The sequence below is a fragment of the Manis pentadactyla genome, chromosome 12, assembly GCF_030020395.1.
Source record: "Manis pentadactyla isolate mManPen7 chromosome 12, mManPen7.hap1, whole genome shotgun sequence".
Classification (NCBI taxonomy): domain Eukaryota; kingdom Metazoa; phylum Chordata; class Mammalia; order Pholidota; family Manidae; genus Manis; species Manis pentadactyla.
In genome coordinates, this window is record NC_080030.1 from 35,086,987 (window position 1) to 35,114,653 (window position 27,667).

General features: G+C 46.5%; 1 protein-coding gene and 1 long non-coding RNA gene across 9 annotated transcripts in view; one reads left to right on the plus strand and one right to left on the minus strand.

The window, feature by feature from the left end:
- AGPAT4 (1-acylglycerol-3-phosphate O-acyltransferase 4) overlaps positions 1-27,667 on the plus strand; it is a 110,284-nt gene that overhangs the window by 21,282 nt on the left and 61,335 nt on the right. For all 8 annotated transcript variants that reach the window (XR_008992713.1, XR_008992712.1, XR_008992714.1 and 5 more), the window contains exon 2: positions 12,787-13,049. Coding sequence is in view for 5 of the 8 variants with exons in the window: in XM_036886686.2 (XP_036742581.2) it covers positions 12,787-13,049 (263 nt within the window). In the remaining 3 variants the exon portion in view is untranslated. The remainder of the gene's footprint in view (positions 1-12,786; positions 13,050-27,667) is intronic.
- On the minus strand, positions 1,900-27,478 carry LOC130679707 (uncharacterized). The gene is made up of 4 exons (XR_008992715.1): positions 27,440-27,478; positions 23,214-23,411; positions 2,210-2,299; positions 1,900-2,137 (listed from the first exon to the last, which is right to left on the minus strand). It is a non-coding gene; the product is annotated as an uncharacterized LOC130679707 (long non-coding RNA).

Sequence of the window (27,667 nt, forward strand, 5' to 3'; positions counted from 1 at the left end):
GCAGGACAAGAAGGATAGCAAGCAGGCCTAAGCTTAAATTTCTTTATGAAAGAAATCATGATTCATACTTCATAATTATTTGAAGCTCTGATAAGCTAAAAATAAGACCAAACAAACTGGAGAAATTGGTCACTCTAAATACAATAAGAAAGATGCTATTTTGTTTAATAGGTGAAAAGTTCCTGCAAATCAATATGTGGAAGAAAAAAAGTAAAAAAAAGCAGGAGTTTAATAGATGTTAAAAAATGTCCAGTTTCCCTTGTCACTCAAAAAATGCAAGTTAAAACAAAGAGAGATACTTTTAATGTATGAAGAGTTAAGTCTGTTTTTTGCTGTTTTTAAATGAGGTCTTATTACTGGCAAATGTGATGAAATGGGTATTTTTGTATACCTCTGGTAAGAACATAAATAGCTAAAGGTTTTGGGAAAACAATTCGGCAATGTTTACGACTTGTCTTACAATGTTTGTTCCTTGAATACAGAAACCCTGCATCTGGGAGTTTATTCTAAGGAAATAACCCAAAATTCAGAAAAATAAAGGTTTATGCTCTTAATTGTTAATCAATGCATTATTTATTATTGAAAAGGCAAAAAGACGCCTAAACATACAAAAAAAGAGGCAATAAGGTAAAAATTATGATTATATGCAGTGTAACCACTAGAAGAGTTATTTTGTGATCTGGACATTGAAATGACGTCACTAAAGGTGGAGGAAAGGGCATATGAAATTGATTTAACATAAGATCTCCACTCGATTCAAAAGCAAAAAAATCCACTGCGATGATTTTAGCTAGCAAAGAAAAAAAGAAGCTGTGCATTCGCTGAAGTCTGGAAGAAAATAGCCCAAAGTGTCAGTGGCTGTTATAGGTGCTAAAATGTCTACCTTTTAGAGCTTTACAAATTTTGTACGATAAATGAGCATTACTGCTATAATGGAGGTAAATTACCTTTAAAAATATACATGACTTTGGCTATAATTTCCTTTCCTTTTACCAGATTTGTATTTTAATAGAAGAGTCTTTGTTAAAAAAAAAAAGTCAATTCTATTCCCTAACCAATATTTTTCTCCTCTATTGGGGTTTAAGTAGGTAATTTGCTTTCATTTTAGTTATTTTCATGTTAGTCTGATATTGTCTCAGGCAGTTTGAGTGTTGGGAGAGGAGGATTCTGTGCTTGCTTATGAGATGTGATGGTTTAAGTAGCAGTCATGTGGGTATACCTGCATGGCTTTTGCAGGGGGAATAAAGTGTTTGGTTATTTCCTCTGTGCTTACTGTAATGGGAAAAAAACCTAGGACTTGAATCAGTTCATGCTGTCACTTTTGTACATTGTTTTAGCAGTTCAGTTATTAGTATAGAGATTAAATATACTAGGTCATGTAGAGATTCAGATTGAACCAAAATTTATTGAGCATCTATTTATTCTGTAAGAAGTGGGAGGGGCAGGGGCTCATCCCAGGCCTGAAAATTATACTCCCTAAGCACATTAGTTAACTAAGCACGGGACTGACCCACAGAAACACAGACAGGGACTCTGTACGAACCCCCACGGTCACTCTTGACATCTAAAGCAATGTATCATAATACAGCTATAGAAATAAATAGGAACCATTGAATTTTTAACTTAATGGATAAATGGATAGCTTCATGGGCAGCCAACTTAATGAATGAATGAAGTTATCAATGGATTAATGAATATTTGCATGAATCCAAGAATACCTGTCCTGGATTCTACTTAACAGAAACTGGAAAGAACAGCATTGCTTCCACCAAGCATCCTCTGTTCCTGAGCCTTGTGACTAAAGTAGAAAAAGAAAGAGAGAGAGCGCCCTGCTTCATGTTTTATTACTGCTTTTATTAATGATACTTTTCGAGGAACAGCTAGTCCATAATGACCCCAAAAGCACTGGTCAGATCTGAGTACTTCAACAGTCTGTGGTCATATTTCAGACCTGTCTAGAAATAAGGATACTGTAAGTCAACTTATTTTGGGCACTCACAGCCTGCAATTCCGTCTTCAATAAATGATTCATGTCAGGAAAGCATTTAAATGCATTTGTTTTCTAATAAGTCCTTCTTTGGGTCCATTATGCATGAATCAAGTCAGGGAAATTGCCCAGGTTCATTGGCATCCCTTTCTGAAAATCAAAGAAACAAAGGATTTCAATTTTAGCCTTATTGATCTCCCACCTCCCCCCCACACTCCTTACCAGAAAACAAGGATTGGCAGCAACAGGGGCTCCAAGCACTCAAAGGTCCAGGGAGCTTGAGGAACAGTGAGGAGAATGAAAAGGGACCTGCTGGAGAGGAAAGAGCTCAGTTTCTGATACCTGAGACACAGAAGGAAAAGAAAGGTCGCATGCTTGGTTCCCCCAAAATCAGCCACTCTGAGCAGATGCCCCCTTAGGATGAGCTCTGCTGATCATGACAGAATCCACAGCATGCTTCCTTCAAGCTCTACACCTGGTAAATACCTGCGGTATTAACGCCATGCTAGTTTCTATGAATGAGAAGCACTGTTTGATGGCAAGTAGGTAAGTGGCCCCATTTCTGAGCCATAAAATTAGGAGTGGTCACAGATGCCTAAACACCTGCCCAGCAGAGTCCTTGCACACCTCTTACCTCACTGAACTCTTCCAACCCCCTCGTGGGGGCCAGTGAACCTGTCACATTCTCCTTTTGACAGATGAGGGATCTGAGATTCCTAGAGGCCAGTGGCCAAGCTGGTAAGTAGGCACAGGGAGCCTTCCACATTTATTTCTTTGATGGCTACTAAAGTCACACGTTCAAGGTTCCCTAGGGGGACCCTAGCCCCATTGATCCACACCAGGGCAAAGTGGCTTCCAAGTCAATTTAATGCCCTGTAGCCTGTATTTGCATTGAGTCGCTGTTGCATGGAAGAGTTTCCCGGCCCACATGGTTGTGTGACATGGCCTTCAGGCCTCGGCTACTGCCACATCACATCCTGGCTTTAGGACATTGCTTATCTCTGATGCTTGGAGCCTCCCCAGGGCTGGCGGTTTGGCCATTTGTCCAGGGCTGGTGACCTCTGTTGGTGACAAGCCCTGCTCCCATGACCACAGACGGTGTTTCATCCTGTGTGTAATGGCGAGAGCAGTCACTCCTAATGGAGCTGTTGGCCCAGACAGAGCAGGTGGGTCAGGCCATAATGAGTGAAGAGATCTGTGCCATCCTATCAGCTGTACCAAAAGAAGATGCCAGAGGATGGTGTGCTTGGCTGTGTCTGGTCAGTATGGCATCCCCATGGTTTCCTGGCCCTGCTATTCACAGAGCATGTGGGGTTATTCAGCTACACTGAAGCCTCTCTAAAGGTTAGTGCTGCTAAATACTGCAAAGATTAGAAGGGTACCTCTTTCCCCAGCAGGTGTTGAAATCAAAATATTTAATTACAAAATAAATTTAAGGAAATTTCCAACAAAGTTTTGAATTTTACCATAAGTCTTAATTTTAGAGGCTTTTTATTGTTTCTGATTTATTTTGACATATTAAAGATCAGATTTTGTGGAAAAAATTGTAGGTACCATGATTTGCTGGTGACCTACACACATGTCTGTCCACACTGCAAGTGGGGCCCAGCCTCTCCCCGCTAGAAGCCTGGCTCCTCCAAACTGCCTCCTCTAGCATGCAGACACACCTTTTACCCTTAGTCTCAGGTAAGGCATATGCCAGAGTTGCATCCTCAGTGAGGTCAGGGAAATACTGGCATTTTTTTCTTTGATGGCTACTAAAGTCATGTGTTCAAGGTTCTTGAAAGTGATGACGGTCTTGGTCTCATTGATACCAGTTCTTATTTCTCTTCCACAGCATGAGAACAAGGCCTGTGTCATATGTTCGGTTCATTTATTCAGTGCAATTTAAGTAGATAACTAGGTATCATCCATCATGATGGAGACTGCCCTGGAACCAATCACTCTGGACTGCCTTCCTTCAGGATGGGGATGGAGGCATAATCATTTATATAAAGCTATGAGTGGACTTTGGGGGTCTTACCAGTCACCGTAGCTCTGTACTGTAGGGATGTCAGAGGAAGAAATGCACAGACAAGGAATCTTATTAAAATAAGCAAAAGGAACTGATCGTGAGAGCCACTAGCAGAGAGATTAATAAGAAAAGATGGTAGACAGTCTGGGAGGCGGTGGGCGAAGCAGCTGAAGGAGGAGGGCACAGGTCAGGGGTAGCCCAGGAGCTGGGCAGAGACTGAGCTGGCATTTGCTTTCTGTGCATTCGCACAGTTAATCCTCACGCATTCCTTGGAAGCGTGGACAGATACCTCCGTAAAGCAGATGCAGTACCTGAGACTCAGAGACAAGTTAGTCGCCCAGGGTCACACAGTTAGTAACCCGGGACCCAGACCCGGCGCTTGTCTGCAGGGGAGCTCCTGGCAGAGCCGCACGTGGCTTGGTCATGGCCGGTGTGAGAAGGAGGAAAGTAGGTCCTGCAGTGGACACTGCAGGCGAGCAGAGGCTGAGAGTAGCAAGTGGCTTGTGTGCATTTTCTTCTGTTGTTCCTGGTGCCAGCTGGTGGTGCCTCTGCCTCAGACCTGCTCCCCGGCGCAGAGCTGGTCTCAGGCCGCCCCCACCTGGGCAGGCCCGGGCAACGCAGCCCGTCATGCTTCACAGCTTCCATACCTTTCCTGCCCACACACGTCCTACTGGTCTGGTGGCCGCCGCCATGCGGCAGCAGGAACGGCAATAACGGGCACCACCTCTCAGTTCAGCATCCATCCTGCCTTCCTTCCATATTTGAAAAGTTTCGGTATTAACTGGAATCACTCCTTTAAAGCAGAAATTTGGATGATTCTTCATTTGGAGGATCAATTGTCCTCATTTCATTTCAGCTTTTTGGTTTCATGATACTGGATTTTTAATCAGGACTTAAGAAAACTTTTTGAAAACTTGCAGAGATTGAATATAATTCACAGATAGATTTTCCACTGTGTATCTTGTAAAATAGTCCACACACTCTTGGTCATTGGCAGCACAGCGAGCCCGCTGGCTCCCTCGGACTGCACGAACACTGAGGCCGCAGTAAAGTGGGGTCGGGGTCTGGAGGTGCCAAGCTTTCTGCAGGGAAGGAGGGTGTGACTGGAGTAGGACCGACTGGCAGGGCAGTCCGCAGAAACTGGTGATCACCCCAAGAGTCAGAGGGGGTGCTGTGGAGGGCCAAGTCCATGTGAAGTCGAGCTCCCGTGGGCTTCCTGCCTCAAAAGCAGCGTAATCACGGTCAAGCATGAGTTTGGGTTGCAGACAATGACTCATGATTTGACCTTCGCATGCAACCTTCGCATGAAATTGAAAAAATTTCAATTTCTTTGTCTATAAGATGGAGTCAACCATACCTTCCATGGTGGGTTTTCATGTCAGTAGTGAGATAATGTGTGTAAAACATTCTTGCACCGATCCTGTTGCGCTGTTTACTATTCTGAAAACCTGATGCTGAACTCTAGATATTTTAATCTTGTGGACATTAAAGCTGCAAAAGACCCTGGAGAATACCTAATTTAATTTCCCTTCATCTTTGTTTTTCTCATGACAGAAAAAGTTATCTAGGTTTTCCATCTGTGTTAACCTCCTAGTCTTGGTTTCCTTGAATTAGATATAAAATCTCTTCAGGATTTGTTTTTCTCATATAAGTTACTCAGAACTAACCATTAAATATAAACTTAGAAGCCTCCATTTTCTATAGACTTAAGTCTTTATCATCCTGAAGTTAGACTTCAGAGAGAGACTAAGAGTTATTTATTAGAGGACCTAATGAAAATGTTGAATATGATTTATGACTATTTCAGAATTTCATTTGCTTTAATGGACATCATGTACTGTACAGGGATATCGGACAAAAGACTGTTCCATACATTTTTAAAATAAGCTAATATTATATTGGCTTCTACCAAACCATTAGATGCTGATGATTTTTTAACTGAGGAGTGTTTTAGTTAGAGATGGTCCCAGAGACAGTTAAATTCGGTCTAGAACACTTTCTCTCCTGTTTTGTTTTGGGCCTTGAGCCAATCTAACTCCCAGGGATCCAGAAACTAAATCTATCCTTGTTTGTCAGGACTAAGCGCTAAGTGGCTGCCTCGGGTTTCCGCAAGTTAGTTGCTGCCCTCTTGGAGATTTTTGCTAAATTCATTCAACCTAAAGCAGAACCTGAGATCTGAGGGCCCCTCGACAGAACACTGCCTCGCTCATTTTGCCAAGGACTGCCCCCACGCCCCTCTCCTCCAGGGGCACTGTTATCCACGGGCATTCTCTGCCCTACAGACCAAAAATGCTACCCAGAAACAAAATTCCTCAGCGAGCCCCGCTTTAGCCAAGTGTCTGTCTGACAATCTCTGCCGAGTTTCCTTTTCTTTTCTTCATCTGGTTAAACTTCCTCATTTGTGATTCTTCTCTGTAGATGGGAGCTGAGGTAGGAAGATACAGCTGGGTCTCTTAGTCCCTAGCCAGACAGAACCCCCTGAAATAAAGGAAAGGCCTGCTTTGGGAGGACATCAGCTTTCCACACTGAAATCAGAGACTGTGCAATTTGTAAAGCACCTTGGAGCTCACCTACCCCATTTCTTCCTAAGAATGAAGATGCTGAAGTGATAGTCAGGCCAAGCCCAGACCAGGCTGGCTGACTTGCATCTGTGTGTATGTGAGTGGGTGTGGGTGAGTGGGTGGGTAGTCTCTGTATGTATTTTGTGTCTTTATCTGTTAATAGCATAATGAAAATGTATCCATTTTTCTACAAACCTATTCCAATGATACTTTGTCCATTCAATTGTGTAGATTTCCCACATTGTGTCCTCATGTCAGAAAATGTAAGCTGTTTCTGATTTTAGATGCTTATAAATAATGCTTGTTGAATATCTTTGTGCAGAGGCTGTCCTAAGTTGGTTCGCTAGATGCAGAAGGTTAAGGTCTTGCTGTGTATGTCAGATTGTTGCCTGCAAAGTCTAAGTGGTTGTTCTCATACTCGGGTGTGAGCCCCACTTCACCTGAGCTCTCTTAGAATGGCGTGATCTCAATTTCAGTTTGCAATGTAAAAAACAGTATTATTTCACTTGGCATTTCTTTCATCTCTTTTCTGGTTTTGTGAACTATTCTGGTGTTTGGGGTTAAAAGAGGCCAAAGAGGGCTTGTTTAGATTTCCGGGATGATACCAAATTGGCCACGAGTGTTATATTAGCGCCTCCACTTGGATTGATTCCTTTGGAAGGAAGTTTTGCTTCTTCTAAACCCCTGACCTGGTTGAGTGCTCTATAAAGAACAAATAACAACATCTTTAAAAACAAGCTTGTAAGAGTTAATTCCGCCTGAGTCCTTGAGTTTGATGAAGGTCGTGCTTATTTAACAGTTCCCCAAGACTGACTAAGGAGACATGTAAGTCTTAACTAAGGTTCTCCTATCTGTTGCCTAATTTAATGCTGTACGTTGAAGCTCTGGGAGTTTATTTAGAGAAAGATGCAGTTTGAATCCTCTCATGGGGACACTCTGAGCCTCTGTTATTTGCTTACATCTCTGCCGATGGAGGTCAGGCAGCACATGCACCATCCGCTTCACCTACAGAGTAAGAGTCCTGCCGCGTGTGCAGTGGCACCTTCCAAACGCTGCCTTCTGCTGTCTTCCGCTTGCCCTGACTCTGAAGTCCTCTGCTGCAGCTCCAAGCTTTGGGAGGTTATTAAACAGTCAGGAAGGTAAAGTCCATGTGAGTTTTCCAGAACGCAACATTTCCCATGTGTCACTAGCAGAAGAGTATAAATTAAAAACAAATGGAGGAAGAAATGTTTTAACCCCTTTGAAGGTAAATTAAAGAAAATATCAGGGTCTGGAAATGTACAGAGGAAGGAAACTGAGTCGATCTGTGTCTCACTGGCTCCCCCAGGAATGCCGCAACAATGCGCCATCACTCCTGCTTTGCCCCTTTATTTCCTTCCAATCACTGAAAAGTCCTCCCAGTATTTGGTGCTCTCTGTGTCCCAAGCATCGCGTTAAGCATCTCAGATGCTTTCTTGCGCCTGCTCCCCACAGCACCCTGCTGCCAAAGGGGCTGTTTCAATGTCACAGCTGAGGAAGCTGGGGCATGGAAATTAAGTGACTTCCAAAGTCATCAAGTGGCCAAGCCTGGATTTCTAGCCAGAGCCGCTGAATGAAAGGTCCCCCTTAACCATTCCTTGTCTAACAGTCATGCTGTGGCGCCCCTTACAAACAACAGGGCTTGAAATCAAGGGGGCCTCAGGTTGCCTTGATATATCAGAATTTCTCTGGTCTGTTGCTGGTGGGCTGGATTATCACCCTCCACTCCCTTGGTGGGTGGGCCACCCTCTGCTTTTTCAACATCAGAGACCGGGGGAGTCCTCCCTTTCTTCCCCCTATGTGCTCCATCATCTGGCCACACCTGACCACAGGGAGGCCAGGACGGCTCCATGTAGCTCGGTGCCCAGGAAGGGGAAGAGCTCATTCTTTGTATAGAAACAAATAATAAAATAGAGAAGAAAAAAGAAACCACCACAGTTCTGCCACCAAATAGTGGCCACTATTAATAGAGAGCTATGACTATAGAAATAGATGTAGATGTGAAAGATATAAATACACACATTATTATTTTACAAATCTGAATCATGCTTTTCTGTTACCATTTTTTACTCAACATGTTCTTAAATTCTTCAAAGGTCTATACTAGCTGGTTTAATGCCTTTGGTACACAGTTGGTTCGTGGCCATTCAGTGTCCCCTCTGTGTAATCCCTAGGTCCCGCTCATCCTTGTATGAACAAGTTATTTTTTTATAGCCAAATGGTGAACAGGGAGACCTTGTCCATTGAATAAAAGCCTCCAACATTAATGACAGTTGCCTATGTTTTCAAACAGTTATGGTACAATTTAACATAGGTTCATACCCAACAGTGTGCCCTCAAGGACTGCCAGAGACTTTCTCAAATAACTAGCTAACTTTGAAATTGACTGAACTATCAGTAGCCTGGGAAATAAAGGTAATTGGAAGTAATTATTCTCTTGAACATACTAAGATTCCTAGTTAATAGTTCTTTTTGTCTATGTTTAAAATGTTGGTGTCTTAATTTTTAGGTGATGTACACTAAGCTCACGGGTCAGACTCTCATTTTTGAAAAACTTAGGTAATGTATCCGAACTGAGTTTTCTGGCATTCTTCCTAACACTCTTCGTGTTCCAGCACTCCCCTCTGTGTGCCGCCTCAGGTCCCGGTGCTGGGGTTTGTCTGGGGTCCGGCATTGGGCAGAGCTGCCCCCTCTGCCCTCACCCAGGGTCACCTTGTGTTTCGGGCCCCGACAGGGTCCCCAGTCACCTCTGCCCCCTCCTCAGAGATGACCTGTGCTGCTGGCTGGAGCTGGATTTCACTGTGTGACCATGCTGGCAAGGTTTGGCCCGAATGCTGCCCTTCACATCCCGGGGGGCCGATTCCCAAGGTCATGGGGGAGCCCTGGGAAAGGGTCAGTCAAGGCGCAATGCCACTTCAGGGCTTATGACGTGCAGGCCCCGCTACGCATTCTGTAAGAATCCAGAATGAACTGAAGGCAGTGTCAGTGCTGCGTTTTCCGGCACATGGTTCTTCATTGTTGTCCTTGATGCTAAGAAGTAGCTTTGCTCACAGAAATATGACCCGGAAACAGCTTTGTGGTTATTTGTTCACTTGCAAACCGCATAAATTACTGCTCTTATACTCAGAAATGACATAAAGTTCTGTGTGTTGTTGGGAAGGTTCTCTCTGTAACAATCTAGGTACTCACAAAGCCTACAGGGAAATGGGCAGTTTTCTAGAACGTCTTTGCTCTCGCTGTTTACATCACTGGTGGGATCTTCACGCCATCTTTCCTCAGGATGGCACTAGGTGGGCTCATTAGCACCTTTGAGGGAAGCTTTCCTGTATACCAAATGGAAAGGGCGGTCTCCCCAAACTTCTCTAGAATAAACTTAAGACATACAATACATATTCACCCACTAGACACCTCCCCTAAATAATTTAGCTTTGTCTATCCTTTAATATTCAGCCCTGAGACTAAAGTCAGTTAAATTATTTAATAAAGCCATCACACTCCTCCCCTTGCTCTTCTCAGGCAGTTCCTCGGCTGTTCCTGTGTTTGGCTCTTGCATATAAATCTGAGAATCAACTTCAGCTAAAAAAACAAAAACAATAGCCTCCTTGGAATTTTTATTGCAATCTAATATCCCTTTTCATAGAGAAATTGAGATTCAGAAGTTCATTTACCTGAGGACACACAACCAGTAAGAGGTACAGCAGAGCCTCAAAGCTGAACAAGCAAGCGCCAAGCCCACACACAAGGACCACGCCGCGCCGGGAAGGGGGTTTGAGGCAGTGTGTGCAGGACGGACCCACCAAGGCCGTGCTGCCCGTGCTCCCCCTTAAGCTGTGTCTGTGACTCCTCCTTCAACACAACCCATGTGCTGCGGGCCCCCTGCAGTGCTCATGAGGGTTTTGCTAGAAGTCATGGTGGTCCTCGGTCTTTCACAAAATATAAAACATCTTACGCTTCCTTCATGATGCCCTACCATTGACTGGAAGCTGAGGAAGGTGCTGTTTAATCCCCTGTATACCCAAGGTCAGTTGAGTTCATTCCTGAGCATTAAGTCAGCATAACAAAGGATTTGTCAAATACTTTACAAACACTAGATCCCAGAAACCTAGTGTAGAATTAAATTTCTGGCCTGATTGTCAGAAGCTTTTAGCAACTAATACAGGGACAATGAATAAAGTGTATGAATATTCAACATCATGCTATAACTGCTGCCAAACCGTAAACCAATGTGCATCACTCTTATATATGTGGCTTCTAAAAGTCAAGTGCATGGAGAGTGAGCTGCCAGCTTCATGCCTGTTCCTCAGAGAGACGGATGGTGCTGACGCTGGGTGTGTTTTAAGGAGCAGAAGGACCTGGAAATATCTGTAGGCAGTGCTGTTTGGGGAAGGTCAGAGGTGAGGCTTCAGACCTGCAGAGCCCTGGCTTTGTGCCAGAGAGCAGGGCTTCTGGGGAGAATGGGCTGTCTCTGCTGAGTTGAGCTGACTTCAGAGAAATCAGGCCAAAGGTTACTTTCCATTTCCCTCCTTATCAGAAATGGGTAAAAATCATGCTGGAATACAGCATACCTTCTGCTGATCTGAGCAGGTATAAATGTTTGAGAAGAATGCACCTTGTGATTATTCTCATGCCAAGGAAGAGAATTCCCATCGCTCAAAACCAACTGAGATGGTCCAGAAGCAAGTCCCATCTTTCTGACTCTGAGCACAGTTTGTGACTAGGAACTTCACTGAAGGCTGTACTGTTTTAAGCACTTGGGGGTCATTTCTGGGCTGCTCTGCAGAGGGAAAGCTCTGAGCCCAAGAGAATTGCCCAACCTCACCACCGGAGCAAAGCAGCCCAGACAGGTGCAGGACAAGGAACTCGGAGTCAACATTGAGTCCTAAGGTTGGTTATCCACTGTGGCAGCCTTAGGCAAATCACCCAACCTGTGGGTGGTCTCAGTTTCTTATTCCGGGAAATGAGATAATAAAAACATCCCACTCACAGGATTTATGCAAGGCTTAAAGTGATATAAAAGATATGAAACTATTATACAGCCTTTTTTGGTATTATTAATAAAGATTGTAATGAAGCCTAGGATCTCTCAACTGCTACTGTTGGCAAGTTCATCCTAAAATTTGTTCTCTTCCTAGTACAGCTGGAGTGACATTCTGCTTCCAGGAGAAACTGGTCTTCTGGGCTTGACCCCTCAGCTTAATATTTTTCCACCAGGGAACCTCCTGCCTTTATGCTTTCTGTCAAAGGCTGTATTGTCAAATAGTAATGTCATTTGATTATTGCATAGGGGGGTTGATTACAGGTTTATGAGGCTGGTTGTTATGCATGTTTGAGTTTCCTCCTTATTTTAGAACTCGTGTGTGTGTGTGCATTGGGGTATGTGTATGTGTTGGGGTGTATTGGGGGGGTGTTGCAGTGCGTGGAGAGGGGGCTATGCTGGAGGTGGTTCTCTTGCCTGCATAGCTGGTATTAACGTTTACTGATACCCTGATATCTCAAAGTTCATCCCTTGTGTACCTGAATTATGTACACAACTATGTGCTGTTCAAGTGGTGGGGAGACATTGATGGTCTTCAAGATCATCGTGTGCCCTAGAGACGTGAAAGTCCCATGGAGGAACAATTGGCATTACACAGCAGCCTGGTACAGGTGCTGGGAAGGCAGAGCCCCCGAATCTTCCCCAGGGGAGTCTTGCCAGAATAAGTGACAGTGACAGGCGAGCTAAGATCTGGAGGAGGAGGAGTTGGGGCACTGAGGGGTGGGTGGGGGCAGGGACAGCAGCAGGACAGAAGGCCCAGAAATGCAGGCTGTGCTGCAAGAAGTAGAGAGAGTAGCTGGCCAAACAAGTGCGCCCATGGACTTGGCCAGCTTGGCCATGTCGTGGTGGAAGCTGGGGGACCCTGGCCACGCTGCTCAACCTGGCAGGTCTCAATTCCCTCCTCTGCAGGCATTGTACTCCTGTCACAGGGCATTAGAACAACGTAAAGCACTATTTTTAAAGGGCTGAAACTGCACTCGATGTTTAACATATGATGCTTGTTTATATTATACATATATAATATCAATATATAATATAAACTCAATACAAATGTTTGCAAAATAAAAATACATCCACTGGTGTACAGTGCTTTCAATTTCGAGTCTATTTTTCTTTTAAGAGAAATGCACGGAGTGTTTTTTCTAACCCTTCACACTGGTCTGTGTTGCAGACGCCTCCCAAGTCCTGGGCCTTCTCCCCTCTGGAAGTCTTCCACTGCGGGGATTCACTGCGTTAAACAAAAGCAGCCCGGCACCATGGACCTCGTCGGGCTGCTCAAGTCCCAGTTCCTGTGCCATCTCGTCTTCTGCTACGTGTTCATCGCCTCAGGCCTCATCATCAACGCTGTCCAGCTCTTCACCCTCCTGCTCTGGCCCGTCAACAAGCAGCTCTTCCGGAAGATCAACTGCAGGCTGTCCTACTGCATCTCCAGCCGTAAGAGACTTGCGCCTTCTTCTCTGTTTGCATCTGCCCTGCTCGCGAGTGTCAGAATTAGGCCTCTGTAGGTTCGCTCGGCTTTCAGGGTACAGTAAGCTAGTTTGGGGGTTTCTGTTGCAGTTTATTTTAGGTTTGAAATGTCTATTTTGTTCTCCCTCTTAAAAAACTATTTTTTGAATGAGTAATGCCCACAGTGTGAATTGGACAGGCACAGAGGGCACCCCATGAGAGGCAAATGTGCCTTCTGTCTGTTTCCCTAGTGTTCCTCGTCAGGGGCTGTCAGTGACAGTGATTTCTTAGTTATCCATACAGAAATGGCATATACATGCATAGGCCATTTCTCTAAGGAAATACATATCTATATGTGGCTCTTAATGTGTGTATGTGTATACAGGTGACTCCCTCTGTGTATACGTATAGATACATAATACATAACCTATCTTAGAAAACCAAGTGGCAATATAATATATTGTTCTCTTTCTGGCTTCTTTTCTTTAGCTTTTTACTTTGAGATAACCATAGATTCACATGCAGTTGTAAGAAAGAATCCAGAGAGATGTCCGGAGAGAGACCCTGCCGCCAGTTTCCCCCAGTAGAAACCTCTTGCACAACTAGGCTGACATCTCAAGAAAGTTGACACGACACACACACCAACCTTACTCAGATTTCTCCGGTTTTGTGTACACTTATTTGTGTGTGTGTGTGTGTGTGTGTGTGTGTGTGTGTGTGTGTGTGTGTGTGTGTGAGATTATACTAGACTGTTTTAAACATGTCTAATTCAACTGGCCTGAATTTCAAAAATGGAAATGAGAAAAGATGAGTCAGAATATTAGAGGTGTAGAGATGAGTTTTGCTGTTGGTCGACCTTAAACCTAGACCTGTTCTCAACAGTCAGGAATGCAGTGCATCATCACCAATCGGGTATGAATATATTTAAACATATGAGCTCTTTCAAGTTAAGCAATTAAAAAATCTCAGCTACCTTAGATTAGACCAAGAGTTCAAAATCATTGCAATCTTCCCGAAACCCTTTAAATGAAGCAGTCAAACCTGAATTTGAATCAAAACAATACAGGATGAATACAGTTATCCAAGGGGATCACTACTTAGCCAGTCAGTTATCTTTTAAACCTAAAAATACTAACTTGTAAGAGATAAAGAAATGACGGAAACATCCTTATTTCTGATTTCTTTACTGACTCAGACCTTGCAAATATGTCTGATTCTATTTCTGATATGGTTGACTGCTAGATCTACTATGTCTTGTACTAAAGTGATTCACATAAGTGTCTTGAAAATCTTCGTAAAATCATAAAGCTAAGTTGTAATTGTGAAAAATACGTATCTTTAATCCATGCGTCTATGGCCTATCAGTACAGCCAACCATTCAATGCCATGGTACATGATTTAAGTTCCCTTGTCATACATCTCCTTCTAACATTGCTCCCTGATATTTGGGCATCTACTGTGGTACAGAACAGGGAGCAACTTGCCAGAGCAGGGCAGAGGCAGTAAGAGGTGGCCTGAGCCAGAATCGTGACTGACAGTAGAAGAGAGCGGCGTTCACACCATCAAGAGAAAGGATAGTTGTCTGAGATTTACCTTATATTTCTACATGTCTTTTTACACGCTAGCCGTAGTTGTCTATTTGAACAAAATTTAAATTTAACACAGCAGTGCCAATTGCACTTTTCGTCAAAAAACATTTATCAGATTTGCATGCACCTATAGAGATTCCAAAATCTTTCAGTTTGGAATTTGAAGACACATCTATCTGGACTTTTGTAACCCCTATCCCAATTTCAAACAAGTGGCTAAGAATTGGGTTTCTCTTTAGGAGTCAAGAAGTAAGAGAAGCATTCAGGATGGGAGCTCCTAAGGTAGGAGCTCTTGGTAGGCAGTAAAGACATCCCACAGTTAGGGCAGGATCAAGCCAATATTCTTCTAAGGGCATGTTAGTCTGTGTGCTTCAGGTGGAAATTAAGATGAGTAAAAAACTCAGAAAGCCAGGCAGATTTTTACCCATCAAAAATTATTTAGAGTAAGTCCCAGCAAAGCTCCAGACATAGCATCAAAGACCACCAGCATTGCCCCACACAGGGCACAGTGAAGGGCAGGCAGCCTCATTTTGCCGAGAGGCCTGGAAGCACATTCACCTGGACACATCCCATCCAGGTACAGCCTGGATGGAGCTCTGGCCTACTGCCCCCCAGGAAAGCTTCCATGGGCTGTGGGCTAAGCCAGAGCAGAGCCATTGACAGCCATCTGAAGAAGGAAGGGAAGTTTCTCACTCTCCTAGGGTGATCCTGCTCCTGGAGAAAGCGGTGCATGATGCTTTGAGCATGGTTTATGGGCAGTGCATGTAAGGAGCCCATTCGCGTTGGGGGAGGAGCCCACCAACCCCCTTCCCGGCTTCTCTGTCCCTGAGATCTCAGCATGTGTTAGATAACAAAGCTGCTCCCCCTGTCTTTCTCCTTTCACTTGTTCTCTGTAGTATGATAGATTTCCTTACATACTGAGTGCTTCTCAACAACAAAGGACATGTAAAGACAGTTTGGGAAGCTTCGCCAGGCTGTTGGTCATCACAGGCCCCCGTCTGTGGGCTGCTCAGCAGCTCAGAATAAGAGGTGGTCAGGCCCCTCTGTTCGCTTTGTTCTCCTCCTCTTCCCTCTAAGTTAAGATAAAAAGTGTTCATGGGGTTTAATTGTGTCTTCAGGAATATGAATCACTCTAATGCTTACAAAATCAGTAGCATTCATCATTTGCAGCTGACTTTTTAAGGAAAAAAGGCAGAATAAATGGTTTCTTAGAGACTTGGATTCCCTTATCACCCTGTTCACTTTTTATTGATGGAGCTCTGTCATCACCCCTTTTACCTTCAATGTTTGTTAGGAACTTGGTGTTGTACCAGCTAAGTCCAAACTAGTCACCAGTCCTGATGTGTTAAAGTTCATATGCAAAAGGCCACACTGATGTAAATGACAAATAGAAACAAGATTCAGCAAAAATGGCATAGTTACGAGCACGATGCACAGGGCAGAGAATTTTGGTCTAGAGGCCAGGGCCAACAATGTAAATAACAATTTGAAAGTACAGTTGACCCTTGAACAACACAAGTTCGAGCTGTGCTTGCCCACTTTTAGGCAGGTTTGTTTCAATAAATAAAATGGAAACATTTGGAACTCTGCGGCAATTTGAAAAAAAAATTCTCGATTTTTCTCTAGCCTGCTTTATTGTAAGAATTCAGTAAATAATTCATATATTATACAAAATATGTGTCAAGTGATTATATTATCAGTAAGTCTTCTGGTCAACCATAGGCTATTAGTAGTTAAGTTTTGGGGAGTCAAAAGTAATACTCAGATTTCTGACAGCACAGGGGGTCAGCGACCCTAACACCTGCATTGCTCAAACTGCATGTTGAATCTAGATGGCTGGTTTTGGGAGGGCTGTTGTATTTTATTTTTGCTTAGATTTGTAGGCAGGAAAGGCTAAGACAGGCTGGCTTTGCATGCTGAACGAGGAGGGGGAAGATGGCTCGAGCTTCTGCAAGGAGGAGGTTACAAGTGGGGTGAGGAGTAGAATTGAATTGGCTTTCCGTTGCATAGGATGTGCCTTTTAATATCTAGGGAAGGGGAGCCAAGACTGGCTGGCTTGTTTTTCTTCACCTTTAACACTGTGGTTTTAAAAAAGACCAAGGAAGATTAGGAGAACCTATTTACGGAGAGAGGTTTTTAAAAGGATGGTGGGGAGGACTACAGATGACCTTAAGGTCCTGGAAAGGACTGGTGACACAAAACAAAACGCAGCCTCCTCCCCGCCCCCAAGCCCTGGGGCTTTGCTTTCAAATTCCTTGCCCCGGGTGATGAGCGCTGTGCATTTGAGCCTGTCACTTCATTTTCCAAACCCAGTGATGCTCCTGGTTTTCAGTGACTATCTGACACACAGCCCCACTAGGTTCCTCTAATGGGCAAGGCCACATGGTGGCGAGGAGGGAGTCAGAATTCAGAGTGCAAAGATGCTAAATAAAACATCCTGCCCTCCTGACTCCAGGCTGTCACCTTGGGTGAGCCGCACAACCTGGAGTCCAGCACAGAATAAAAGGTCTGATCACAATGGATGGTCAGAAAAACAGATTGAGGTGCTTGGCACAAGAATGTTTCACAGATTACTCAAAGTACCTCACATTTAGATTGAAAACTGGAGCTTGTGTCTAAGGAGGGAGGGTGGGCAAGGGGATCTTCTTTCTTCCCATTGTGGCACTAACTGCTTGGAGAGATGGCTTCAAAACACAAGTGCATTTGAATAAAGGGGATGAGGTGGAATTGAGCAAGATTCCAGTGTTTTTCTCATAAAAGGCTGAGGTTTTTTGTTTTGCACTGGGAAAGATGTTTATTTGTCCTTTCGGCTTCCCTTCCGTGCCCTCAGCTTGTGGGTTATGGTCACTTTGCTTGTGGTAGGTGGTGGTTGGGTGTGAAGAGAGACGCAAGCTCTCTGTCACCTCCTACAACGCTGCCCGTGGGTCCCACCTTGAACCAGATGTTAGTTTTCCTGCCATAATAATACTGCCCACAGTAGACTCCAGGATGTAGGAGTCGTTTCAGAGCTGTGGCCCAAGAAGCAGGGGCTGGTAGCAGGTCAGTCCGTGATCCCCTCTTGGGGGGAGGATCAGGGCTCCATCACTTGGCAGAACAGCCTCCATGAGAGATGCACAGGCAGGCAGGACGGGAGCCCCAGATGCCAGGGAAATTGCACACCAATGCCTCTAGTGCCGGCCCATGTCTGAAGTTGACGACCACAGAGAGGGAGGCAGCTCTGTTCTCCTGAGAGAAAGTGGATTCTTCCCCCAGGAGCAGGTGTCATTACTAAGAAAGTGACCCAGCAAAGAGGGGGTCGCTGTGGCATTTTGCAATGTGACCTTGGGAGAAATACTACATCCCATTAACTTGGCCGCCGGCCTAATCCATGTCTCCAGCCAGCCTGAGGGATGGATGGAGGCTGCCTTTCCTCATTTCAGTCCAAGCTGATTCTTCACCCATTTCAGCCTTGAACAGGTTGGACTCCTTCACTTGTTGCAAGTTATCACCTCCAAGATATCAGGAAGGGTCTTTGCTAGATTGTCCCCAGAGCCCCTAGTCCTGACCCTTCACATTGCTGTCTGGGCTCCTGCTCAACAGTGGAGGTGGGCAAGACGTACCAGAAAGGTTAAGCAACTTGGCCAGAGTCACACAGGAAGTGAAGGAACAGATTTGGAGGCCAGGAAGTCTGCATGCAGAACTTCTCCCTGCAGTGGTAGCCAGCACAGCCTTGAGATTAAGGGCCCAGGCTCCTGAGCAGAGGCCAGCTGGTGACTGTCACAGGTGACATTCTACCAGGCTATAGAGAAAGGAAAAGAGTAGCCTAATCATGATACGTAGCTAGTTTCATTTCTAGTCGTAATCACTACGATCTGTCCTGTTGATTACGTGTTAGACATCATGCTGAGCCTTTTATATCTGTTACCTTGCTCGAACCCATAACCACTCCAAACAGGCAAACCCCCATCTGTGGATCAGGCTCAAAGAGGTCAGGTGACTTGTCTAAGGTGGTTACCAAGTCCAAGCTCATGCCACTCACCACACAACATCCCAGGAAGTTGAGAGCAAAGATGTTGGGGCAAGGAAAGCGACTATTTACTTTATTTATTGGAAAGCCAGCGAACTGAGAGGATGACAGACTCATGTCCTGAAGAACCATCTCAGCTCAGCATTATTTGCAAGCTTCTCAAATGCTGGGGAAAGGGGAGCAGGTGGGTGAGCAGGTTAGGGGGTGACTGAAGGCTACAGACATCTGGGTGCCAGCAAGGGTCCGAGGAGAGCCCAGAAACTGGGTCCTTGGGCAGTTGGCTCTTGCCAGCCCAGGTCTGGTCCTAAAATTCTTGGGCAGGGCAATCATTATTTCCACATATTTTTTCCTGTCTCTCCTGGAAGAGGCAAGCTTTGGGTAAGAAGCTATTTGCAGAAATCTCAAACTATAAACAAAATTGCTTTCAATGATCAACAAGCCTATGTGCAGGGCTGCAGGGCTGGGCAGAAGCCTTTTTCCTTTTTTTTTTTTCTTTGCCTTTTGGCCCAGAGGTTAAGACAGCAAAGGAAGCAAATATAACATGAAGGCAGAGGTGCCACTTTTTCACTCGGTTACAAGGTCACACAATTAGTAAGGAGAACTGAGATTCAAGTTCTATTTTTTTCTACTGAATTTTGAAGCGGACAAATAAAGTATATGAAAGTTTTTGTTTTAACACCCATGGCTGATGTTAAGCAGACATCTACTAGGATCAGCTCAGAACATGTTACTTCATTGTCCCAGCCCCAGGGGACCTACAGGAAGCCTGTCACTGCTCAGCGAGCATTCTTCAGCAAATGTGCGTTTGGGCTCCCTGGGGACCAATGCTGCGCCAGCGCTTGGAGCTCAGAGGTGATGGTGCCCTCAGGGGGATCCAGTCTGGTGTGTCCAGGCATGAGGACACAAACCATTGCAGACATGAAAGCTAGGATAGAGGTACAGGAACGCAGAGAAAGGGGTGCTCCATCCTGTGAAGGGACAGAGACATGTTCCCCAGAAGCAATATCACAAGCCAGGGGTTTACAGCGTGAGGAAGAATTACGATAGGTTGGCAAGAAGAAAAAGCATATTCTAGCATCATCACGGGGCTAAACTGATTTATTCAGGTAGCCAGGCCTCAAAGGAGATGGGCCTCCTGAATGCTGAGTTGACCTTGCAGTGTCAGGAGACTAGAACAGGAATGAATGAGCCCCACCCAGCCTGGGGGACAGGGAGACGGGGGTGCAGTGTGCCCAGGCTGGCCCACAGCCACCACACTCGCTAGATGGACTCCACATATTTGTCCTCGGGAATTCCATGCATGGTGAAAAGCAATTTACTTCAAGATTTATTTTTGCCTTGCCCTGAGCAAAATTGCTCAAAATGTGCCTTGAAAAACTGTTAATTTGTTGTTTTTTAAAAAATTTGTTCATAATCTTTTATAGAAAGATACCCAGCTGGGTCACTATTTCCCTGAACCATGTTACACCCTATGTGTAATACTAAGTAAAAATAGCATGAGGCAGAACTGTACAATATAATACCAATTTTGTAAATATAGACTGGAAGTAAATTTATTAGAGTGCTATTTTTAGACATTATAATTAGATATTTTTAATTGCCTTTATATTTTCTGAAATGTCTTACATTTTATATGAGAAGCACGTATTTTACAAGCTGAGAAAAAGGAAACAAAATAAAAGCCCAGACACTGAGAAGAACTAGAGAATGGCCTATGGAAGGGAGTAGAAAATAAAAATTGAGCACTTTGTGCAACAAAGTGTGGCAAAGTCACTCAAAGCAATATTTTTTTGGTGTGTGTGTGTGTGTATGTGTGTGTGCGTGCGTGCGCGTGAGTGCGTGTGTGACAGCCTCACCCAAGGGCTGGTGCAGTGGAAGTCATAGGGGCCCAGGGCGATGGTGATGAGGTCTTCCCAGCCCTGCCTTCCCAGAGCTACACCTTTGGGGTGATGGGCTGAGTTGTGTCCCCTTCCCCAGAAGATGTTGACGTACTGACCCCCAGTGCCTGTGAAGCAGGCTTTATTTAGAAAGAGGGTCTTTGCAGATCAGCAAATTAAGATGCGGTCATCAAGGTGAGTCCTAACCCACTGTGACAGGGGCAGCCCCCAACAGAAGGTGCTGCGAGGACATAGGGAGAAGCCCAGAAGCTGGGGGAGAGGTGTGGAGCCCATTCCCCCTCACAGCCTCACCCACCCTGCCCGCACCCTGATCTCCGTCGTCGCCTCTGGAACTGGGAGACATTATTTCCATTTATAAGCCCTCTAGTCTGTGGTGCTTCATTACTGCAGGCCCTGAAAGCCAATAGCCTCTCTGGCCATAAGAGAGGAAACAGGTCTTTTCTTTCTCTCCCTGCTTGGCTTAAGGAAGTACTAGGAAATGAAGTAACCTCACCGGGGAGGTGCACTCTGCTGGCTGGCACAAGCCTGGATGTTTTATTCTGAGGTATCAGGGGGGATGTCCACCAGCTCCATCCAGATATAAGGTCTTCTCTTCATAGTCAGTGTCACACCCCCACCCAGTCCCAGTGAAATGGTTTTATCTAGAACTGGGCTTGTACTTTGCCAACCGATTCCACACAAAACTTGTTACAAAATTAGCCCTTTGTGCCAACACCTTTTGTTTATTTGGCAAAACAAATAAGGGGGGGAAATAGTATTCAGATTGAGATCTGGTCACATCAGTGCCTTATTAGCTCAATTCATCAAGGAATGTCATGACTATGTGGCTGATATTCCTGGTGATTAGAAGCATATTAAATATACAAAAGGCCTGATCTTAGGCAAAACTGATTCAGCAAAAGGAAAGTGATAGGTGAGGAGACTGGACATTTTTACGTTTTTAAAAAGAGTAATATAACTGTGTTATAGCATGCCTTATTTACTTCTAGTAGCAATCTATTTCTGTATATTTATGTGTGTGTGTATCTATACATATAAACATAGATGTTTTACTCATAGTTGAAGGATATATATATTTGTGATCCTTCGTACAAGAAATGACCTTCTGTTTTAAGTAGAGAGCTTAACCACTCCAAATTTCACATTAAAGAAACAGCAAATTTAGGAATACAAATGTGATACTGGCTTGTTTGAGGAGACACTTACCTTAGAGCAAGGTGTCTTAGCTGTTGATATGGTTTATAAATAAATAAATTCTCAACCAAGTGCCCATTTACTTTTGCAAGCATTAAATTTCACTTGTGACTAAAGTTGCAGCTTTCAAATTAGGTTGTAAGTTTGATTTTGGTGTCTTGTAACTTCATAACATGATGGTGTGTGGTCTGCAGAGTGGGGTGGGTATTCTCCAGGAGGTTAACAACACAAGCCATTAGGATATAGAAAGAAAACCTTACAACTTCTCATTTATATTTCCTTTATCATGTGTGTGTGTGGTGGGGGGGTATGATAGAAGAAATTGCATTTGTAAATTATATGAAACTCAAATTTTTATGTGTATTAAATTTGCATGTGCTTAATCATGCATGCTTAATGTTTTTAATTTAAATAATCAGAAACATTTGAAGACCTTTGCCTATGGGTTTGGGTATCAGTATACTGGAGACAGAAATTAGATAGCAGAATTCAAAGTGCGGGAGAAACGGGCTTCATAGAAACAAGCTCGAATGCAAAAGGAATACTAATGGCAAAAGGTATTTTCTGATTTTCCTCTATTTCAGTTTATCCTTGAATCCAGATGGGATCTGAGGCATTTCAAGCATTGTGAGGCATCCCTTCTCTGGTCCTATCCCAGGTCTCCAGAAAGGCGGGAGATCCTAGATTAAAAGTGTTCTCCGCCTCCGCATTTTGTGTTGAAGATAAAAACCCTAGAAATTCTTTGGTGTTTTTTCATCATGTTTTAAAATGCACACTACGCAACTCTCTCTTCTAGAATACACAGTCACATCCTCTGGCAAGTACTGACTAGAGTGGGTTTCCCGCACATTCTCAGGCTGTCTCCATAGCTCCCACAGGGATCTCTGGGGTGGATTTGACGTGGACATACCTGTGTAGGGCCGTGGAGGGGGCACCTGTTCTGGTGATCCCTTAACAAAACCACATTTGAAGCCTGGGTCCTGGTTCCCTGAGCACCAGACTAACACCTTGATGACTTGGACTTTGTTTCATTTGTGAAACAGGGGAAATAAATTTTAATGTGCTATGAAAACGAAGGTGAAGGTAATCTTGGTGTTATTCTGCATCCGGTCAGTGAAGCACGGGACAGGTGGGGTTGAGTGTGCTTTCCCCTGGTCCCCTGGTCCCCTGGTCCCCTGGAGTGGGGGAGGAGGATGTGGTTGGGTGGTGGGGGACCCTGGGGGGAGACACGGGGGGTCAGGGGAGACGGGCCTGAGAGACCCTGTTGCTGATACTTGAAGGACATAATGCGGAAGAGGGACTAGATGTAGCTCATAACCTCAGGAGGAAGGAGGTGGGCATCTGGAGAAGGCTGCCAAAAGCATATGCAAAGACCTGTAGTGACAGAAGCTGTCTGGGAGCAGCAAGGAAGCCAAACGGGCCTCCCCACCCCCAGCCCATGAACTCTGAGGCACCTGGGACTGACCTTCCAGGAATGTTCTTCAGGGCGCTCCTCAAACCACCATCCGCAGGGAGATGGTTTTCAGATGACCTTTCGAATCCCTTCCAACTGTTAAGAATCTGAGCCGGGGCCATTTATGGGGTCCATAGGGCTGTAGGGTCCTGCCGCATCCTGGGTGCTGGGACAGCATCGAAGGCTTCCTCCCGAGGTAACCCTCAGAGCCTAACAAAAGAACACAGGAACTTGTTTCAAAAAAGCAAGGGGATAAAGAGATGGCAGGGTATGAGGTGTGCTGACCCGCGGGCGGAGGGAGGGGCTGGCGCGGCATCACACGGGTGGAGGCAGGACTGGAACAAACCATTGAAAACTCTGGGCAAGAAAAGTAATGTTTTGTACAGGCCAGAAGGTTAGGCAGCCCTAGTTAGAGGGGAGGCCTGCTCTGGGGACCACTTCACCTGACACTATTCCTTGAGGAGGCGAGGAGGCTGTCACACGTACAAGCCTTCCCCTGGCCTCGTCCTCCTGCATGGCTCCTGTTTGCCCCAGAAGAGTCCTGAGGGGCACCTGCCTTCCCGTTTGCTTCCAACTGATGGGGTTCCCAGGATGTGGGACTTCTGGTTTTAAAGTCGGGCCCTAGCCAAACTGACATGTGGGTTGGCATAACTTTGGTCCAGATGCAGATATCCAGGCCTGAACTGCTCCCTAAATAGGGAAACGAGCTGAAGTTCATTTTCTGCTCATTGTGGGTGATCCTAAGCCACAGACAATGAATATTACGGTGATGCATACACTGATGTCATGCTTAACCTGTCTTTTACCCTAAGATTTCACCAGTTTTCATTTCAAAAGGAGTGCCTTTTGACAGATACTTAATGTGAGAGTTTAGCTGGAGCCCCTCTGAGCAGATGCCACAGGTCACCATCCAGGGTTTGTAAATGTGGCCTCATGTGTTGCTTCGGCCAGTAGTTCTTCCCCAGCAGAAAGAAAGCTGTAGAAAGTGAACAATCATTTTTTTTAAAGGGCAGTTTTTGTTTAGAGGGTGAATATGTCTGGCTGACCTTGCACTGGAAGTCATTCTTGTACACATTATCATTTAGGCCAAGGCGTCCCTGGCAGAGACATGAAAGTAAACAACTCTCATGTCATGTGCACCAAAATAACATGTGTGCTGCTTATGACCATTTCCTTGGAATTCAGAAAGGATGACCATATTCAGTGAATAAAGTGATGCATCTACAAGAGGCACTTGGCAGGTACGCCGTATAGACCCCTGGTTCACACTTCACTGGGGGACCTGGTGTCTTAATCTGGTGACACCTGCTCAGTCCCGTGGGAATACAGCCTTTGCCGCTTGTAAAGCCCATGCTTGCTCCTTTGCTCCTTCCCCTCAAACCCTGGAGAGACCAGTACTCCCTCCATGGGGCTTCCCTGGCATTTGTCTCTGCCATAGGAGCTGCCCCCCTGCTGTCAGGGGCGTGAACTCCCGGGGGCAGTCTGACTGGGGTCTTCCCCATAGGGCCAGCGCCAGCACTGGCCTGGCACAGCGCGCAAGCCTTGCAATGGCCCAGGGAGTGAACGCGGGGCGCGCTCTGGGCCTGGAGTGAGCCACTGCCCACACGGACTTCCCAGCCTGACCCTGCAGGTGATTTTATGTGACCTACAGAGTGTGGGTGACTGGGAAGAGCCAGAGGGACTCGGCGCCCTTCGCTGTTGCCCAGTCATAATTCTTGAATGAGCCCAACCTTGGTCACTGAGCACTAATCTAGTTTCAGCCATGAAACCAAGTGTGACACACACGAGGGAAACATAGGACTGTGTAACTCATTCCTAAGTAACAGGGTGGGGACCTAAATGGGGCATTTCAGAGGGAAAAAAGTTTCCATCATCTGGCAAGTCAGGGAAGCCGCAGAAAGGGAAGGATGTCCACCAGACCTCAGGGAAAAGGCAGCCCTGCGGCTGGGAGAGAGGCAGGAGGCAGGACTCTCAGTTGCACGGGGCCGAGGCCCAAATCAGGACCAACCAGCTCACTCCACTGGACCCCAGGGGAAGTGCGAGCATCAGGGTCCCCCGGACATAGGAGCAGCAGGCCAGCCGGCAGCCCGCTCAGCTTCTCTGTGCGGACGGCCAGAGTCCTTGTACCACAGGGGGGTTTTCTTCGCCAAGCATGGCTGCCAGCAGCTTCAGACTCTCCTTCCCATCACCTCCGTTACCAAGGAGGCAAAGAGGTTTCCCCTGGCTCCAGCCCCTGGCCCAGTCCGAGTCACGAGCCCTTCTCTAAAGCCAGTGGTGTCACCAGGGCCAGCTGCTAAAATGTCAGCAATTTTCCAACCAGTTATTAGCTACAGCCATTATAAACTCCCAATATATTACATTGTAAAATAAAGGTAATAAACACTCAACACTCGTCACTCCTCGGTTTGCTGCCTTGTACTGTTGTCTCCGGCCTGGAGGTTGTTGTGTGTCACTGCAGTCAATGCCTGCAGATCCGCAGCTTGACATCGACTGTGGTGGGAGTATTTACACCGTGGACGTCAGCATGGTGTAGTAAGTAAGGCTTTTCTTCCCCACGGAGAGCTGGTTGTTAAACACTGTCCAGCACGCTGCTGTCTGTACTGTCACTCTGGATGGGAGAGTCCGGAGCATCCTTGTCCAGGCCGCAGACCCATCTCTGAGCGTGAGTTTTGTAGCCCAAAGGAAGGGACACCCGATGGTCAGGCAGAGACACCAGCCATGCTGGGGCATCCAGCCATTCAGAAGGCCTTTGTGCTGTCCACGTAGCGCAGGCTCTTGGCCAAGGGGTGAGCAGGGAGGGGAGCAGCCAAGATGACTAAGGGACCTGCCCTTAACCCCAACGCAGTCCCGTGGGGGAGAGGGCTGCGCGGCAGCAAAGCCGCAGGCCACGCGGCGGGAGCACGGCTCAGGCAGGGAGCAGGCAGGCTGCTGGGCCCAGGCTGGGGCGCTGTCCCCAAGGGCACCATCGGGGGCGGCTCCCGGCTGGACTCTCTCTTCTGAGGCTGTGAGTCATTTTTCAAGGAAATCTTCATACACTGAACGAAGCAATGTCCCGCTCAGTTTATCACTTTCACCAGGATAATTAGGATTCTCATAAATATGTGATTATTCATGTATAATTTACATCCCAGCAGCCACCTTCTTTAAGCAGAAGGTACACGTATCTCCAACTAGAGGCAGGATTAGTGAGAGGAAATGCGAGGGTGAAACCAAGCACCTCAGATCGCACTGTGGACGCCGGGCTGGGCCTCCCGGGACACAGGGATGGGTTTCTCCACCGTGGGTGTTGCTCCCAGGGTCGCGGAGGTCCCCACCTCAGCCCGCACCACGTGCTCCACTGACACCCAGTGTGTTTTTGAAAAGCGCAAACAGTGGAGTGCCCTTCAATTTAATTCTGTAAACACGTACTGAGCACCTTCTATTTATTAGCAGGCATTGCACTGATTGTTCTGGGCACCAGGAGAGACGGGGCCCACTGCCTGGCCCCAGGGCCCTGGCACGCCCTTGGCCCCTCAGGGGCCGCACCCCCATCACCCCTAGAGGGTCCTGGCACCCCTATCACCCCGAAGTTTCTGGCACCCCCCTCCCCTCGGGGGCCCGGCGCGCCCCTCGCCGCGTTTCCCTCAGCTCCGCGGTGCTCCTGGGCCCCTTCCTCTCTCCTGTGCCCCACTGGCCTCCAGCCTGGACGGGCCTCCTTGCTCACCCGTTCAGCTCTCGTGGCTGAAAAGCCACCAGGCGCCCGGGTCAGGGAGGGCCTGGGAGTGAAGAGGAGGTGCAGACCAGCAGCAGCCGCGAGCAGGCCCCAGGTGGCAGGAGGGCCCCCTAGCGCCAGGTGGGCAGACAGTCACGGGCGGGCGAGGAATGGTGGGAAAATTCCGAAAGTGGGTCCCCAAGCCGCCGGGCCCTTGGGGAGCCATCCCAAGTGGGGCAAAGGGGGCGGGCCGGGAAGGAGGGAGGCCCGCAGGAAAGCCGGTCACCGCGTGCCGGAGGCTGAGCCCAGGGTTCAGGAGGGCAGGCGGCTGGCTGTGCCCCACGAACCAGTGGGCTGGCACTGAGCTTGGCGCCCCAGGATGGGTGGGCCCGACCCACATGGCCTCCTCCCAGAGCCCAGAGAGCACCCCTCATGCCCTTGTCTGTTGGTCAATCCCCCCTGCACCACCACCACCACCAGGCCACCAGCCCTCCATGGGCCCAGAACTCTGCTGCAGAACCATCCCCCATGTGTGTTTGGGTCTAACCTGGAGACAGTTTCCTCCGCAGACCATGACGGAGGCTTGTCAGCTCAGAAGGCAGGCGTGGCTTTGGCAGCCTAGGAATTTGGCTTCAACTGAATGTCATTTTGTTTTTGTTTTTTTAATCCCTGTCAACAGGACATGCAGCAATAGAGAGAGACATGCCTGTCCAGACTAGAACAGTTCCCAGCTCTGGGTACACAGAAAAGTGGACAGCCCTTCGTGGAAGGGTGC